Raw genomic sequence first — 19479 nt, forward strand, 5'->3', positions numbered from 1 at the left:
CCTAAAGAAAAACCTAAGGACATTATGGATACACTACCCATTAAAAGATTTCACTTGCTTGTTCTCAGAATTTTGTCTTTCAAAAGATATTTTCAAAAGCGTATATCATTTATCTTGCATCTACCTACCACTTCAGCATTTTATTAAAAATAAAAATAATAATAATAATAAAGGGAGAAATGTGGGATCCACATATAAATCAAGTATAAAAATCAAACGAATATTCATATTTGACCTGATTGTTTATAGTTCACAATGCGTGATCAAAACCGAAAGTTTCTGTGATGACTGCCCTTGCACTACTCACCATGTAATAATTTATTCACTATGTAAGAATTTGTTCACCATGTAATAAGAACTTGTTCGTTATGCTTCAGAAGATTGGAGACTGACGAGAATTAGGCTTGAGATGTATTAATGGTTGTGCATTGAGCATTGACCCCCCTATACTGAATTTTATTGTTGTTAACAACCATTTGATCAATAAATGAGAGATGCCCTCTCAAAAAAAAAAAAAAAGTGGAAAAAAAAAAAGCATATAATCAAAATAAGAGACATCAATCTACAAAGGAACAATTCTTAGAAGAACATCTCTCAAATAATAGAGGAAGTGCTTGTTTCCATATAGTTTTTGGTTTTCAAAGCCCCATTACAAAAACAAAGTTAAGTTTGTAGAATATTACATTCAGGATAATAAACAGATATTAGAGCAAGGTGGCTATAGCTAATACATACACGGTCTTTTCAGAAACTGTCTGTGCCACCAGTTCATAAATTTGGGCTCCATTGTCCGACATGGAGATGACGAATAAAGCTTTGTTATCTGGAAAAAAAACAGGACAAAAATTACTCTAACAATATGAACAGGACCTACAGAGGCCATGAAGGATGTTTCTAGGGTCCTCACATTATTTCACATCTTAATGTAGGTAAAAGTTACATGTGTTCACTTTGCAAAAATTCATGAAGCTATACACTTAATATCTGGGCAACTTATTGTATGTTCTGCTATACATATTTATACCTCAATAAAACAAAGATGATAAAAACTGGCACTAAGTTCACAGTAATTTATTAGAAACAAGAAGGTGTCAATGTATCTAAATTAGTAAACTCAGTGACCATTTTGCATGTATTTTGAATCACCCTTTTGCTAAATGGTTAATTACATTCAGTGGGTATTGGAGAAAAGAGGTCACAAATTTATGGAACTAACAAGTTTTAAAAGGGATCTCAGTGTTATATAATATATACATATATTATATAAATATATATAAATGTATAACTTGCTAACTAAAAATGATTTCATTAAACCCAAACTACACCAACCTCCTTCAGTTTTGTTACCAAATCAAAAAGTATACTACTCTAATGAAAACCTTTCATTAGGATTACCTTTCAATTCACTATCTTCACTGGTGTCTATCAATGACTTGAACATGGAGTAAAGACAAAAATAATAGGCAGAAAATTTTCAAATGCAGAAAAGAGAATCTAGGCACCTTGAACAACTTTGGGGTATAAATTCTTAGTTCACTTTCTCAAGAGTAAATCAACCTCACTTAATTTGCATAAGAAATAAAAGGAACAGAACTCTATGCCTGCTGTGCTACTTAATACTGAGTATCTTATGCAACATCACGATGAACCTAGAGGTTTGCATCCCTCAGCAGACATACTCACCTGTTGCCACTTGTCGAACCAACACTGTATTCAATTTAATGACAGGGCTAAATGTGTGTTTGCTGTCAGCTGTAGATGCCAGAATCTTACTGTGACACCTTAACACCAGTCTGTCATCCTGCTTTTGTAACAATACGAGAATGTCTTCCAGCAGCAATGTGTATAGATCTAGAAATAAACACGTAGGAAAGGCAATTAGTACAGAAATTGAAATGTTTTACAAACCCTGTAACAATTCAACAGAGAAAATTTATGTCTGGAAAATCAAGTAAAATTTCAAAATTAACCTGCTCTTGTCTTTTTAAATTTCATTTTTAATAATTCACCATTATTGCATTACACCGTAGTGTCAGTCTGTGACTGACAAGAAATAGAAAACAACGGTTCTTCACCACAGACAGTTTGAGATGTAGTGGTTTAAAGAAAGCTTAGTCACTAGAACACAAGAATAACAGAGATAGGGCTGAATCAGGACAAAGTTTTTCTGCTTCATTTCTAAATGAATATTCAACACCCTTTACATAGAACAAAAAAAATTAGATCTTCTATAAATTATAAATAACATGAAGTAGCATTACTTCCAGCTGTAACTGAAAAGTGTGGTTATCTCTGCTCTTTGGCAAAAGGAAATTTTACTATTCGTTTCCTTCCACACTCTCCCCAAAATGGACAGACGTTAGACCTACCAATAGTTTTATCTCTATTCACCTTCCAAACCAATGGCCCTTCATGAATCATCTTCCTTTTTGTTAAATCCAAATTCTGCCAAAATAACAGACAAATTATTTCCAAGCACTTAGTGAGATGATACTCCAGTCTCTTTTCAAGAAATTCTTAACACAAAAGATACCATTTACATTCACTATCATTGGTATCTATCAACTATTGAAAATGGAATAAAGACCAAGTTAAGGTAGCTGTGTAATATTTTCTAAAAGGCAACTCACAGGAAAACATTCAGGGGCACCGTCATGTACGTCTCATTCTAGATTGATGGCAATGGCTCACGGAGATGGAGTGGCAAGGGCTCAGCCACTAGATTCCCAACCCAGCCCTTAGTTTTTCTATGAATAACTACATGAGGATGATGCATACTTTATCTCCATGAAGCCCCTGAATCCCAGGGTCTAGTTCCAAAGCAAGTCTAGGGAACAGGACTCATGAAAAGTCCAGGTAGTGCTCAGACCTGCTCTTAATAACTTAGTAAGAGAACCATCTTTTAGGATAAGTGACTCTAGAAAAAATCTCATCCTCTGAAGTTAAGGGACTGCGCATATGAGCACCCTTTTTGGTAAGATGCTGTATGTGACATAAAGGTCTGCTTTAACTTGCCAACATAAACGTGCCCAAACCAAATCCTAGTGAAACAGCATAAGAAAGACTTAAAATCCTAACATGTTACTTAATACAAGAGACTCATGTACTAACATGGCAATTAATAAATATTTTATTATCATTCCTATAATGGTTTCAACTTTTATGCCTCTGAAGAGCTTCACCGAAAAATAAGTAAGTCATCTTGCTTTACTCAATAATCTGGAAAAGTTCCCATGGTAAACAGCCCTACTCTTATTCAAACTATAGAACACCATGAAATTAGGTAATGTTCCTTAGTCTCCTTCAAACTCCTGTCACAAAAGTTAGTTTCACACATATATTCCTCTAATGAAGGACTATAGTAATCTTCATATAAACCAGATATGTAAAAGGAGACAGAATCATAAATACAGGCATCTATGATACAGTAATTTCTTCAGGTGACATATGTTCCCACTGATATGTTAATTACCTGCCAGGCCTTTAGCAAATTGTATTTTATTTTTTAAATTATGATTAGACCATCTCTCACCCTGAGCTCTTCAACATTTGGGTATTCTGACAGCTTCAGATTGGAGGTATCAAGGCGACGCTGATAATCTTCTAGGCGCTGAAAACCAGGACAGAGCCAAGGTTACTGCTTGGAGGTTATTATTTGGATATCAATAACCTCCCTGTTTCTAAATCAAATGGACATTTTTTTTACCTGCATTTTACTAAACCCTCTGCAATAACAGACACAACTGGCAACTCACTTTCTTAAAACACCCTTTTCCCTTGGCATTGATGATACTACACTCTCCTAATTTTCCTCCTACTTTCTGGCTCTTCTTTCTCAATCTGCTTTTCAAACTCACTGACCTCTAGATTAGATTCATTTTCTGAATATGTAAGTCATGTACATAGTACAAAATCCAGAAGGCACTGTAAGGCACACAATAAAAAGTAGGTCCCCCTCCAAGGCTGCCCTCTTGCCTCCCCACACACAATTTCCTATTAAGACTCAGTCACTAATATCCATTCCTTAGGGAGCCTATGAGAAAAATTCTAAGCAAATAGAATATATGTACTTAATAAGTATGCTTGTCTGTATGCATGTATATATATATATATGCATACCCTTTTTAAAAAAGATATAGCATAATATATTCATATATGTATTACTAAAACAGAAACATATTCATATACACATTTCTGTGTGTTTATCACTCATCAATACATGTTAGAGATTGTTCCACATCAGCACATATAGACAGAGCTGTCTCATTTGTTTACTGGCTATATGGTGTTCAACTCTGTGAAATGAACTATAGTTTATTTAATTACCCCTTACTGATGGCCATGGATTAATTCCAATCTTCTATAACAAATAATACTGCAATAAAATGGCCTTTAAATATGTTTTTATACACCTGTGTGGACATATCTGTAGAATAAATTTCTACAACTGTTAGATCAAAGGGTACATTTTTCTCCAAAACGATAAAAATTTCCAAATATACAGAGAAGTTTGAGCATATAGTGAAGAGCCATACAGGCCACCATCTACATTCCACAATTAACATTTGTTTTATCACATATCTATCCATCTATCCATCCCTCTATCTATCCCTCAATCCATCTTATATTTTGGATGTGTTTCAAAGTAAGTTACAGATATAAAAGCTCATGTTCCCTCTTAACATTTTAACATGCATATCATTAACAAGAGTTCAGTTTTTGTACACAGTTGTTTTTAAAGTAAAACTTACATACAGTGAATGCTCACATTTTATGTGTACCCTTCTACGAGTTTTTACAAATGCACACACCTGTGCAATCAATACACCTCCTATCAAGATAAGAAATGCTATCACCCCAGTAAGTTTCCTAGTTAATATATGTCCCTAAAGCCTCAGTAACAACCATTTTTTCTGATTTTTTTCCACCATAGATTTACCCTGTCCTAGAACTTCATAGAAATTGAATTACACCTATGTACTCTTTTGTGTCTGGTTTCTTTCAATCAGCATAACATTTGTGATATTCATCCATGTTCACTCCTTTATACCAATGGTTATTATTCTAGTTTATGGCTATACCACATCTGGTTTATGTTGTAAACATTCTCGTACAAGTCTGTGGACATATATGTATCTTTAGTTCTCAGGTAAATCACTAGGAATAGAATTGGTAGGTCAAATGGTAGATGTATGATTGTGTCCATTTTTAGTTTAGGTAAATATTGCCAAATTGCCCTCTGGGGTTTTAACATCTTACACCCCAAACATTACATTTGCCAAGTTCCTGTTTTCTTACAGCCTCACCAATGGCTGTCATCATAGGCAATTCCTAAGAAATCACATCCAGGTCCATGGAAGCCATAGCCTCTACGTGGTCACAATCTTGTACTTTTATCTTCAACAAAGTCCTCATAGAAGTGGATCCACTTAGCCAACTGTTTATGTCCATCTTCACCTGACATCCCAAATGAACTCATCATCTTCCCCACACACCTGGGGCTTCTGCACTCATCCTGTCCTTCCAAATGCATAAGCCGGAGACGGGGATTTACTCTTGGCATCACTCTCTTCAAATCCTTCTCTAAATCAGTTACCAAGTCCCGTCAGCTTCACCTTCTAAGTGCTTTTCCAATCCCTGCACTTCTCCGAGCCACCCTCAGTCTGCGCTGGACTCTGCAGGAGACTACTAACCGAGCTCTCATCCACTCTCTTCCCCTGCAGCCCATTCTCTGTAGAGCAGCATAAGTGATACTTACAAGTAAAAAATCTGAACATTCCACTCTTCTTAAATTTCTGTAATGACTTCCTACTGCTTTTAGAATAAAAATCACAATCTTTAACATCGCCTGCCAGGGCCCTGTATGACTTGGCCCTGGCCTACTGTACCTCATTCCATACCACTCTGTTTTTTAGGCATGAGCCACACTCACGTAACCTTTCAGTTCCTCCAACAGCCCATGCTTCCTTTTTACCCCAGGACTTTGTACATGCCATTTTCTCTACCTGTAATGTTCTCTTCCACCTTCTTTTGGTTCATTTCCACTCATCCTTCAGAGCTTGACTTATATGTCAATTTATCAAGGAAGCTTTCTCTGATAACCACCATCTAACACCCTCAAACTAGGCTAGCCCCCGGCCCCAACTATACACTCCTAGCATCCTGAAATTCTCTTTCATTGTAGTTGTTACAATTGATATAAAACACCTGCACTATAATCTGTTCAAAGCCTTTCTATCTTGCTTAGGAAAACAAGCTCAATGTGGACAATTATTGTGCTCATTTTCTTAACCACTCAATACCCTACACTCAGTATACAGTAGATACTCTATAAATATTTGTTGATGAATAGATGAATGAATGAGCAAACAAGCAGCTATAGATGCTCAAAAGAGGAAGATACAACTCTGATGTTCTATCACAAATTGATCTGGACTCACGTACTACACGAATAGTTAAACATGGCCTGCTCTTCAATTATGTAATATTTGTTTCAATTATTTTACAGATTCCAGGTAACACTAATTTGATATTCTCACTATACAATCCTGATCTTGCTTTTCCCATCTTACCTGCTTGTTTTCTGCCTCCTTGACAGCCTGATTTACATAATTTAAGATCTGACGACAGTGATCTGCAGCTTTCTTCACCTTCTCCCTTTCCATTGACCATTCTAAGTATGGAGAAGAAATCCAAAACACAAACAGACGAAACCGGAAAAGGATATAAACATAGATGTAGGTATTTCAATAGTTATAAGAACATATTAAGATCTTGAGTGTTTTTATATCACGCCAAAACCTACAGCGGAATAAAAATTCATGTAGTATTTGGACAGGTGGGACTTCTTGTGATAGTCATTTAAAGCATAAATACTAATCTTTAAAAAGAAGCCACAGTATAGAACCTCAAATCCAAGAAATGATGTTTTACATCAAGTATGAGGCCCACTATGTTACACACTCTAGAGAGTGGGCCTCATCCACTTTGTAAGCTATGTAAATGGGGCCTCTTCTCCCCATAGAATTTCACAGTGCAGAGCCTACATGATTATGGCCAAGGGACCTGTTAAGCAGTATTTTTTGAATGAAAATACAATTCAAAATAACTCCTAGATAAGTTTCTTTGAATTGAGATTATAAAGAAAGGAAATAGATGACTCACTATGTTGTATACCTGAAGCCAATATAATAGTGTATATCAACTATAGATTACAGTATTTGTATCATTAAAAGAACAAGAAATTCACCAAAATGTGTTGCAATAAATTAAGGTCTACAATGTAAAGAATACCAAAATCAGAATATTCAAAATTACAATCCTCCAAACAATAGTCTAACTGTATTGAACAGATATACTAAAGTATAAAAATTAATATGTATGAATATTTTCAAAATCTCAGGCATAAGGAACAGGAGTTTGATTGCATAGAATTATTAATGAGAACTAAGTATAAAGCCTAAACTCAACTGAGAAACTCAGATTCACTTCATGTTTCAAAACAAGAGAGCTGGAATTATAATGCATGGGTGGGGCTTCATGAAAGTACATATACAGATACAAAACATTTTCCCAACCCAGTATAAACCTACAAGCAAATGTGATATATACCAGGGAAGATAATCAGTAAACACTTCCTGTAAAGGGACAGATAATAAATGCTACACATTTTACAGGCTAAATGGTCTTTGTCACAACTACTCACCTTTGTTCTTACAGTACAAACGCAGTCTGAGACAATATGGCAACAAATGAGCATAACTATGTTCCAATAAAACTTTGCTGACACAAATAGGTGGTGGCCCAGATTTATCTCATGTTCCATAGTTTGCCAAACCCCGTGTGAAAGCCACTAATGGAGAACATTAAATCAAACAGCCTGAAGAAGACTAAATTAACTCGTTAGAAAATGCTGCCATCCTATTTGGAAATCCAACTTCCAGGCACCAGGATGCTGTAGGAGATTACTGAGCAGGACATATTTTGGCTCCTAAGGTTTTTCATGGCAGTGAGAATGCTGTACCTGTGTATTTGGCAATATTATCCAGTAGAAGAGGGTACTTAGTGAGCCTCTGCATTTGGGTGGGAATGATATCCTTCAGCTGTAGGCGACGACACAGTGGATTACTCTCAGCATCCTAGAATTAAAATGAAATAAGTGAATTTCTAAATCTTGTTAGAGCTATAATTACCTAACACATACCATATAGCCATCATGTTAGTGTCCAGAGCATCGCAGTTCTGGTTATTAAATCAAGATTTAGAACATGCCGAGACATACCATTGCCATGGAGGAAAGAAGCCTTTATAACTAAGCCAATGGTTTCTTTGTTATCTGGTTAAGCAGGACTGAGAGCATCCATAATCAACTCTAAGAATTGCTTTCTTATGATAAAACAGTTTTATCTTCACATATTCAGAAAATCTATTTACATTTTCCTGTGACTGGCATTCCTGCCAAAAGTTAGTCAGTTAATTTTCTATCTCCCATTCCAAGTAGGCACAATGGATCACCAGTGTGGATATACCAGCTCATCGGTAACAGGGTCTGCAAACGTTTCAGCAAAGTGACTGACAGTCAATATTTTAGGCTTTGCATGTCATGTAGTCTCTATGACAACTATTCAACTCTGCTGTTTTAGCACAAAAGCAGCCACAGACAATACGTAAATGAATGAACATGACTGTGTGTCACCGAGTTCTAAGGTGGCCTCCAAGATTCCCACTTCTGGATGTACACACCCTATGTAATCCCTTCCCCTTGAGTGTGGACAGACCCAGTGAATACGATAGGCTATCACTCCTATGATTAGGCCACTATCAGTTAACTGAGAGTCAATCAAAAAGGAGAGTGTCCCAGGTGAGTCTGACTTAATTAGAAAAGGCTTTAAAAGAAAGCTCTTCAGAGAGCCACATCCTTACTGGCCTGGAAGAAAAGAGACATCCATTTTATACACTACACATGACAAAGAGACATGGGCATTCGGTAGAAGCCAACAGAAATTCCTAACCAACAATGGCAAGATGACAGGGATCCTGTTTTACATTTACAAGAAAATGAATTCTGCAACCAGTGAGCTTAGAAGAGGACCCAAGTCTCAGATGAGAACTGCAGTTCCAGCTGACGTCTTGGTTTCAGTCAGATAGAAGCATGTAGAGACAAGCCAGCTAAACTATACCTATACTCCTAAATGCCCAAAACCGTGACAAAATAAATTTGCATTAAGGTGTTATGCTTGCATTAGTTTGTTATATAGAGATAAACAATTAAAATGCTGTGTTCAAGTAAAACTCTATAAAAACAGACAACACACTGGATATGGCCTGTGGGCTGTAGTTTACTGATCTTGTTATATTCTCCCCTGGTTTTTACATAAGCCTATTTTCAAGTTTTGGCAATATTATTTTAACAGTGTACATGGGCCCATTACCTGACAATATCCCCATGGCAATGTGGAATGAGTGCCAAGTAATTCAATCCTAACATACATTTATTATTCACCACTCCAATATCACCTTTATGCCCTAAAGTAATAACCTATGGCTTTGCTTTAAACAAAATTAACATAGATATAATCTTTATAAAAATTGGTCTTAGAATTCCCCCAGTTTATTCCAGAATTGATTTTTTAAAGTTGCATTTTTTTTCCTTACATGACGAAATTCAACTCACTTGCACAAAAGTCTGGAATCGAGAATCCTTTTTCTGACGAGACTTGATCATTTCCAGGGCGAAAGGCTGGTTACTGCAAAAGGTAGCAGCAGCATGTTTCAACTTCTCTTCCCCTGGTCCACTGAACTGTGCCAAGAATGCAAAGAACACATAGAGAAGCTGAACTTATACAAGGCCAGGCAAAATGGAGACAACTAGAATTCTTTCAGTATTCTAATACGCATGCTCAAGAGACTAGAAACACATCTGTGTATCTATGCGGTGTTATCAATGTTCCTCCACTAAGAAAGCTTGACCATGACACATTCCAACCTTTTCTGATGGTATTCTGATGTTTTCTTGTTTGCAGCCTACCACAACTTACTACCTTTTCAGTCTACACCCCTTCTAAATAATGGAAAGGTTGACATCTGGGGACTATGAGACACAAAACACTTACAGACTGAGGCTAAAGTTTGATATTCTTAGAATCTGACAAAATTTAATCTGCACAAAAATTGCTCTCTTACTGTTCCAGGAAGAAAACCCTTGGGATTCTATCTTGCTTTCTCACTATGAAACCCAAAGCAGGTCCTAACTTTTCTGAGTTGCAAAACAAATTGCTACCGCTTTACTTGTGCAAGGTAGAGGTCTAGGCATTGAATCTCTCTTGGGGGAGACCCATGAGCCTATGAACCTCTTTTGCTAAGAATTATACTTCTAGCTGGTATTTTTAAATTTTTAAATTTAAGTTTGTACATGTCATGACTTTGAAGTTTCTTACAAAATACCTTATAAGTGCTTCACTCATAATAGGTACTCTTGTAAGTACAGGTTCAAGAAATTATTTTTAACCATTTTTGTATTTATAATAATTGCTTTATGGTTAACAAAGAAGCTTTTGTACAACCTCCCATCTAAAGCCTTATTTCCAAAAGTTTGTCTATGAAGATATTTTGTGAAAAATCCTTTTGTACTGTATTTTTAGATGAAGTCAGAATTGCTTCCTTCAACAAGGACACATATGAAGTGTTATTTTAATAGTTGGTCCAATGTTGTATTCTTATTCTATTACAAATACAACACTCCATAAATTTAAAGATGAGACTGGCAACGTATTTGGCATGTTAATTAATCAAAGCACCATGCAAACAATACCAGCTGGGTTTACAAAAGAAAACAACGCTCCCAACCTCAAGCAGTTTTACAGTACTTTTGCACGTAGCTTAAGTATACAGAAGGTGACCTCAAGGGACCAATACCAGAAAAACATCCTAAGACTATTTTTAAATATAGGGTAAATCTAAAGGCCTCTTTGTGATTTTTGCTTTTGGTATTTCTGGCCAATGCTTTGTCCTACATTAACCCTGTGTACCTAATAGTTCCTGACCAGATTGGTTCATTCAGTTTTTCCTCAGCTTTGCATAGGTACCTTACATTGGTCAAGAAGACAGTTCTTTGAATGTGTTCTAAAATAATTTTTTCTGTCCCACTCTGTTCATAGGTTTCTCCACTTTGTATTACCATATCATGGAGTTATCGATCCAAAGAACTGTGGTACAAGGACCAGTTATGCTTCTGTGCCTTATTAATGACAAATCTCACTTGACACTTGGGTTAAACATTTATTTACATGACATGCAAATGAAACTGCTTAGGAACTAAGATTGATATCTTAAATCCATATGATTTACAACTTTAAAATCCAAATTTGACTTGAAAATCGGAGCTATATTATGTCATACTACAAATTGTCTGTTTCAAGTCAAATAGTGTGTCTGCCAAGGCAACAAACCCAGTTATAACTTCCACTGCCACACCGAGGTCAGGAAACAAAACGGGTCCCACTGTCACAGAGGAGCCACAGACTAAGGTGAATTTTTCAAGGAAGCTAAATCTCCTTAAAACAATGATGGCAGAGTTAACTTAGCAAGAAAATGCTTTGAGAAGTCCAATAAATGCCGGATGAGACTGTATTCTGATTCTCTGATCTTGTTCTATGAGTCAAGTGGCTAAGAAGAAGATCTCCTGTTGGATCAGTAGATTCCCAGCCATGACACACCATCAATGAAAGGAGTAAGATGAGGCATGTTTTAGCTGACTTCCTGGTATTTAATCTTGTAATGTTATCACTGCAGGATTACCAAAACCTTGTGGCATTTCCTCAAGCAGTCTACATATTGAAGTAAGTTTCTGTGGGCACACCTAAGTAGGTCCTGTTCAACCTGTGTTAAGATTTTGAGAACTAGTCATAATAGTCTACTATTATTCACAGTCTAAGACCACAGCACTTTGTTTACAAGTTTGGATCAAACCCTCTATCCCTTGGGAAAATTTTCTCTATGTTCTGGTTAGGTCTCCCCCCTATGTACTCCCGTAACCACCTATATATATATATATATATACTCCCCTCTTTTTGTAACACTCATCACACTCAGAACAACTAGTGACTGTTTTCCCATTGATTAGGTGCTCTACCAGGGCAGGAGCCATGTCTTGATTGCCACTCTATTCCCAGCACCTAGAACAGTTCTTGGCACTTAAGTATACACTGTGGGTAAGAGTATATAGGCAGAAAGATAAACAGACCTTGACAAGCAGCTATGATCGTCTCTGAAGACTTTCCTTACACTGTAATTAAGATGAAGTAATTTTCACTGTTCTGCTTTTGTGATGGTAGTTCTGGGTCTACAACTGTCTGATGCTTTACAGTATATTTCTCAGATTTGGACAACAGAAGACAGCTAAAATTCTACCTTAGTTATTTTTATTAAGATCCATTTTACTCTATATTCTTCAGAACACAAAGAACTGTTATCTTTACTTCAATGAAAAAGAAGGACTTAGTTTGAGTGTACATTGAAGACATTAACAAAGGGAATACATATTATGACCCTTTTCATCTTTACATTTAGCTTTGCACACTGGATGAATTTTCGTATTTGGAAAAGTAAGTTATTTAATCTTGAATCTAATAATCAATTATCTATAAATATATGAAGTGTCTATGAAAATTAAAAAATGAAATAGCAAATTTCTTTACCCAGGTCAGCAAATCTTCCCCAATCTGATCAATAACTGAGGTCTCATTCCTCTTTCGAATAGCCTTCATTTGTTCATTCAGCCCAACTAATGAGGGAAAAGAAAAAAAACAATGGAAAAACAATTAAGAATACACTCATTTCAGTTTGAGTTACTAGGAGTACCAAGAACCTACATTTTCTAAAAAAGGATTTTCAGAGTAGTATAGCTGCTTCTAATTTCTTTAAAAATAAATATAAATATACAGCTCTTATATATATTTGTGAGCTCTATCTGAAAAACAGGTGCCAAAGCATAAAACAGCGTGGAAACTAGCACATTACATATAGTATAGGTGCATCAAATATGCATTTAAGACTCCTTCAAAACCATGCTTACGAAGAACTTAAATTTAAGCTTCTCAAAATGCGTATGCTCACAGGCAATAGATAAAATCAAGCCTGAACTTGTCAGTGCATGCTGTGGAACCTCAGATCACCACAAAGAGGTAAAAGTCATCAATTTTTACACACTTACTCAAACATTCCAAACAATGAAACAATAAAATAATTTAATTCCTGAAAAGTATCCTAGCATAGGATCATATACTGTATATACATTATAAACATAAATGTATTTATACATATATTATATGGGATATATATATTTAAAAATATTTATATACTGCAATTGATAGGAAATTTCCAAGGGTAATTTTAACTACTCATGATTTTTTTCATCTTAGACACTGACTTTAGATCCAAATCCTGTGTTAACACTGTATGTACAAGGTTGATGGTAGGAGGGCGGGGAGGAGGTTGGGAGAGGGGAACTATTCAAAGATCCAATTATTTATTTATGTATGTTGTGTGTTCACATATAATTATATAATTTCAGGAATGCTAACATGGATATATTTATAAGATTTTACTGTTGTTAAGTACCTTTATGTACTCACAATCCTTTATCTTTGAAAATGTTAAAGACAAGATCAGAGTCAATTTCTCTTACTGTGAAGTTGAAGGATATCTTCCAAGTTTGAAAAAATTTTCCGTAGCTCAGAAGGTGACAGAATTCCTTCTCTGGACACTCGCTGATAAAACACTTGATCAAGAACCTTCAGTGTTCGAACATGAGCTCTTTCAGTGTAGAACAATTCTAAGCAGAAAAAAAACACCAAAAACGTCACCTTACTTAGAATAATTCAATGGGACCAAACATAGGCTTTAGCTGAAACTAAGTAGCAAATGAGTTATATAATTATTTATAGTTTTGAAAGGATGTAGTATCTCTGAAGTCACTTTCCTGATTCCATAAAAGTCTCCTATATACTGGCTCCAAGAGCTGAACACTGGCAAATGAAAACATCATTCAAAACTATTTTGTACATAAAAGTTTACAGTGTACTCCAAAATCCATCTGTCTTTTTACAACAGTACTCACCCATCACAACTACATTAGAAGAGTGTAAGCTCAAACACCATACAGCCTTTAAATGGAGCCCTTACTTCAGAAGTACCAGTACTTCGGTTATCTAATGTGTCAATAAACCCTCATTTCTGAGACCAGGCTTGTAATTTCACTATGTCTTAATGTTTTCAGAGACAAGAAGGATATTAATTCAAATCACATCCTAAAGACAGACGTGGGTACAACATCCATGTCACACCTCTGCTGTGATAAAGCACAAGGATAAAGGAAGACCTGGATCCCAGTTTTCTCCCCCTCCCTTATCAGCTGTGCAATCATGACCGATTCAGCCAGTCACCCCGAGCCTTGGCCTCCTCATTCACAACCTGCGCATAAAAACGACTTAGCCTGAAAGTACAGCGGTGGGACAAACGCTGTCTCAATGGCTTTTCAAGTTTAAGACCTATAATGCTATGAATGTCAAATATCCTGAAGGCCAACCACCTTTTCCTTTTAAATTATCAGCAAGAATCACGGAAGCACTTGTATCTTCTCAGTTGGGAAGTCCAAGGGTCATCTATCTAGTTTAATTCCTGTTTTGTTTAAAACAAAAGCCTAGCTGAAACTTGGAATATACAATTACATGAGCAACACTGTGCTTACTAGACTCCCCCCATTATCAAGTCCGCGCCGCACAGGCGTTACAGTCACTGTTCCATCAGCGTGGTAAGGCTAGCTGAAACTTTGAAGCAAAACTCCACGGCTCAGGGATTTGTTTTACTCTAATAAAACTCAATATACGTGAACAACAAAAACTAATTAAACTCACCATTAATCACTTCCTGCCTTTTGATCTCACAGGGCTTTAGTCCCAGTAACACTTCACGACTAACGAGCTGTTGCCAGTTGGGTGGATCTGTCTCTAAATCATTTTCAAACTGTTCATCCTCACTTTGACTTTCTGCAAAAGCAATGCTATCAAACCTAGTGGAAAAAAATGAATTCCATTTGAGGACAGCAGGAGGACAAAGGAAGACAGCACAAGTCTTTACATTACTGTCAGTCAGTCAGATTTCCGAAGCATTGGCTCAGCGTTGAGCCCGAAACATCGTCACCTACAGAACGGCTGATACATGTTACATACACCCCTGCACTCACCTTTGGAATGACTTGTGTTCATTAAGAACTGTGTTTTATACTATCCCACAGATTTATGTACAGGGTTTCTCTTCTTTGCAACTAGGACACTAGGGAAAAAAGATGTATTTCTTAAAATAATGCCTCTCCTGAAAGCTGTATTAGGACTACTCACTTTCGAAAGGGCTTTGGTGTCCCATGTTCAGTCACCCTAAAACAATGAAGAACAAAGAGTCAATGAGATGACAAAATGGGGATCAAGAAATTTATGCCAAAGATATTTAAAACTGCATTGAACTATAGTGGCTGACAAATAATTCTTCTGGATATTGTAATGACTTAATATCAGATAAACTGAAAGACATTTCAGCACCTAGTATTTGCTACCAATAAATTCTAGTTCTTTCCCAAAAAGCACATGTGGAAAAAACACTACAAAGGATAGGAACGTCATATAATCACAGCTGTGAAGCACTTCTCCTAACTGCACCAAGACAGCACTGATTACCTTTCTACTTCCCATTCCTCCTCCTGCACTTGGTCCAATGGAGGCGGTGGGAAATCAAAGATGGTATTGGGAGTACGAGGTGTGCTATCTAAGGAGTCTCCAGATGTTGGCGTTTCTCCAACTTGCTTTGATCCTAAAGAGACAAAGGCAGACATTCAGATGGCATTAGTACTTAATGAAGACAATAATAATAGAAAAAATTAGTCCCCCAAAGAGCTTCAACCTAATGCACAGACACATTCTTATTTAAACTAGAGTTTAAACTACACTTCCAGCAGGTTAGCTAAAACCAAAATTCCAATATATAAAATTTTTAAATGTACTACAAAATGAATAGAAACATCATCTTTAAGCAGCTTTAAAAAATATCAAAAGATATGGCAAGAACTCAGAAGAGTATGTGATGAGGAAAAACCCTCTTACCTCTGTCTTTTCTACCCCCAGGGCCAATCTTTTTCACTCATATTTGAAGTCATTATGTTGATCCAACTCCAAACAATAACTCATACTTCTTTTTCTTTATTGTCTTTAAATAGTAGTATCGATTTCTTCCTCCTCTGAGGATTTTATTCACATACCTCTTCCCATCTTCACTTCCCCACATTTCTTCCCCATGTTTAATAATTGTATCATTACCACGAGTTATTTTTACTTAAGTTTAAATGATGAATTATATCTGTATTTTTATTTCATCAAAGAGTATCTTAACTCTCTCCTATATCACATTAGGAGTTTACTGTCCACATCCTTCCCTTTAATTGTATTTCTTTCCTTCTACTTTTCATTTCTTTTTATTACATTTTTACTTGTAACATTAGAGGATTTTTTACATTTCCTTTCTGTCTGCAGCCACAACTAAATATTCTGTGCTTTGCCTACTAGGTTTATCCTAAAAGTCTGAAAACCAACAGAGCACATGCATTATTATGGTAATAGTATGTATTGTCATATACAAAGGCATCACTATTATTAATAATAATTATGTATTAATATTAATACATACTATTTCTGTCAAGTTAAGAGGTATGTTAGTTAGAATTCTGTTTTCTTTTCCACTGGTCCAATGACGCAACCCTTGGGCCACTTGAACTGGAATATTTATTACATTAAAATTATATACTCCATCAATTGAAGATTATGCCACTTCTTTTGTTTCATGTTTAAATAGTGGTAACTTTCCTGAGCAATTCTATTTTTCTTACCATTTCTAAATCACTTTCTTTTATTGTGTCAAATAATTTTACCAAAGTCTCAAATGTTTTCATCCACAACATCATACTATCAACTGCTTACAATCTCACTTTTTTCTTATCCCCTATGCTCTGTGTTCCCCTCTGGAGCAGTTGTTCCATTGGCCTGTGACCCAACTATCATCCCAGGGCTGCACTTCACCACTTTCCTGGGTTGTTTCCACCGTTTCCTGGATTCTGTAACATTTTCCTTCTTAATTTTCTTTCATTTTTCTGGAGTGTATATACCTTCCAATAATGTTCAAAGAAAAGGTTCATTTCTGTTAACTTTGAATCCTGACATATCTGAAAATGACTCTGTGTCTGTCTTCATATTGGATGGATAGTTTGGGTGGATACAGAATTCCGAGTTCAACACCATTTCCTTTCAGCAAGTTGAAGGCTTTGCTCCTTTGTATTCTAACACCTAGTGTTACAGTGAGAAACGTGATGCCGTATAATGCCTATTCTTTCTCTTAAGAGCTTCTAGGATTCTTTTCATTTATCTCTGGTGCACTGAAATTCCTAAAAGATATTTTAAGTATGGATCATTTGTGGTTGGTTCTCGGTGGGTCCTTTCTATCTGAAGACATTTATTCTTTTTCAACTCTGGGGAACTTGCCCTTAATATTGCTCTATCTCTCCCTCCTCCGCTTGCTCTGCTGGTTTGTGAAGGACAGACACAGACCTTGACCTCTGTAGTGATTCCCTACATAACTCTCTCCGATTTCTATCTCTTCATGTTTCTGGTATACATTCTGAAATATTTCCTTAACTTTATTTTTAACAATTTTTTCTTTAACTATTGGCAACTGTGGCAGTTTGAAATATATCCACAAATTCTTTCATACTCCTCTCTTCAGGGATGGAGCCTAGCTCTTCTCTGCATGAGTGTGGACTAGGTTTACTGACTTGCTTCTAACTTGCTGAAGTGACAGTGTACACCACAGAAAGTTAAGTCATTAAAGATACTTTCTAAAGTCTTCTTTCTTGCTTTCTCTTCTGTGTCACTCTGGGGAAAGTCAGCTACCACGTCATGAGTATGCAAGCGGGTCTATGGAGCAGCCCCCGTGGTGAGAAGCCAAGGCCTCCAGCAAGGAGCTAAGCCCTCCTGCCACGGGCCACCTGCATGAGCACAGAATAGGTCTCCTGGCCCCAGCTAAGCTTTCAGACAACTTACTGACATCTTGACCTCAACTTTATGAGAGAAGTCAAGCCAGAAGGGCCCAGCTAAGTTGCTGACAAGTTCGTTACCCACCAAAAATGTGAGATAATAAATGTCTTTTTGTGTTAAGGCATTAAGTTGTAGGGTAATTTATCACAAAGCAATTGTTAACAAATACCACAGTACTGTACATAATAGTTTTGTTAAAATATTTTGTGGTCTCTGAATGCTCCTTTTTCATAGCATTGACTCTTATTTTATAGATATAATAACTTCTTTAATTTCTCTAAGTATACTATCTAAATTAGAGGTATTTTTTTTGAAATAGTTATACTTCATATTTAAAAAAAATTTTTCCCCACCTATTTTACTCATCCCCCACCCCCTTTCCTAGGTTTTTATCTATTATGTAAATTATTGTTTTCTACTAGGGGCAGTTTTTCTGATTATTTTGTATTCTCTTTTTTTATGTCACTAATATGTTTGGCATTATGTATTATCTTAGGTGTTGATTCCCAACAAGCAGATCTGGCTAACAGTGAGTAATGTTTACAGTTCTCCTCTCCATGAAATTATCACACAAGGTAACCTTAAAACCTGTATATATTAAGGTACGCGATTCCTGGATCCTTGGTCCATATATAAGAATACAAGACTGGGTAGCTTTTACTGCTATGTGGAAATAGGCCCATTTTAGTTGGGAGCTCTTTGAGCAGGGCGAGACCCTGGCAGGCCTATTGTCAGGCTTTAGGCCCACCAATGTTAGAACCCCAGGGCATTACAACCATGGAGGATTTAATTCTCCTTACACAATTCATTCAACTTCCCTAAAAAAGAACACACGCATTTTCTTTTGGTACATATACGACAGCTTATATTCTATAATGCAAGGATCAGAGGCCGTTGAGATTATTGTTTTGGTAACAAACTTTCAATTAATTCATCCTTTTCAGCTTTACTTATTCACACACTCACAGGGTATGACAACTCTGAGCCCAAAGTCTCCCCAGGGTCCAAACAGGCAGTCTGGCTCCCCTCAGACCCCTTAAACAGATGATGGGCTCCAGCTTCTTTTATGTTTTCTTTTTTATCCAACAACTCTTGTCCACTTTCAACCTCCCAAAATTCGTTGAAATCTCTTATTTGTCAATAACACCTGCTCTTCCTCTACTTCCTTTCTCCTTATTGTTTACTGATCACCCCCCATGCTTTACTCTCAGTGGACATGGGAGCCATGAACTGAAGCGTGCACTCAGTCTAACATCTTCAGACTGTCCTGCAATGTCATTCCTACTTTGTCTTAAAAAGCTGCCTCTTCCGGGGGGGTTACCTCTTTTGCTACTTCCTTCTCAGAGAC

General features: G+C 36.4%; 1 protein-coding gene across 3 annotated transcripts in view; it reads right to left on the bottom strand.

Moving 5' to 3' along the window:
* ARHGEF12 (Rho guanine nucleotide exchange factor 12) overlaps positions 1-19479 on the bottom strand; it is a 138137-nt gene that overhangs the window by 10463 nt on the left and 108195 nt on the right. For all 3 annotated transcript variants that reach the window (XM_073239597.1, XM_036992668.2, XM_036992667.2), the window contains 12 exons: positions 15729-15861; positions 15396-15431; positions 14913-15067; positions 13685-13831; positions 12696-12781; positions 9674-9799; positions 8024-8138; positions 6573-6673; positions 3533-3610; positions 2370-2445; positions 1684-1851; positions 736-823 (listed from right to left, as the gene is read on the bottom strand). In XM_073239597.1, coding sequence (XP_073095698.1) covers positions 736-823; positions 1684-1851; positions 2370-2445; positions 3533-3610; positions 6573-6673; positions 8024-8138; positions 9674-9799; positions 12696-12781; positions 13685-13831; positions 14913-15067; positions 15396-15431; positions 15729-15861 — 1309 coding nt within the window. The remainder of the gene's footprint in view (positions 1-735; positions 824-1683; positions 1852-2369; positions 2446-3532; positions 3611-6572; positions 6674-8023; positions 8139-9673; positions 9800-12695; positions 12782-13684; positions 13832-14912; positions 15068-15395; positions 15432-15728; positions 15862-19479) is intronic.

The sequence above is a fragment of the Manis javanica genome, chromosome 6 (assembly GCF_040802235.1).
Source record: "Manis javanica isolate MJ-LG chromosome 6, MJ_LKY, whole genome shotgun sequence".
Classification (NCBI taxonomy): Eukaryota; Metazoa; Chordata; class Mammalia; order Pholidota; family Manidae; genus Manis; species Manis javanica.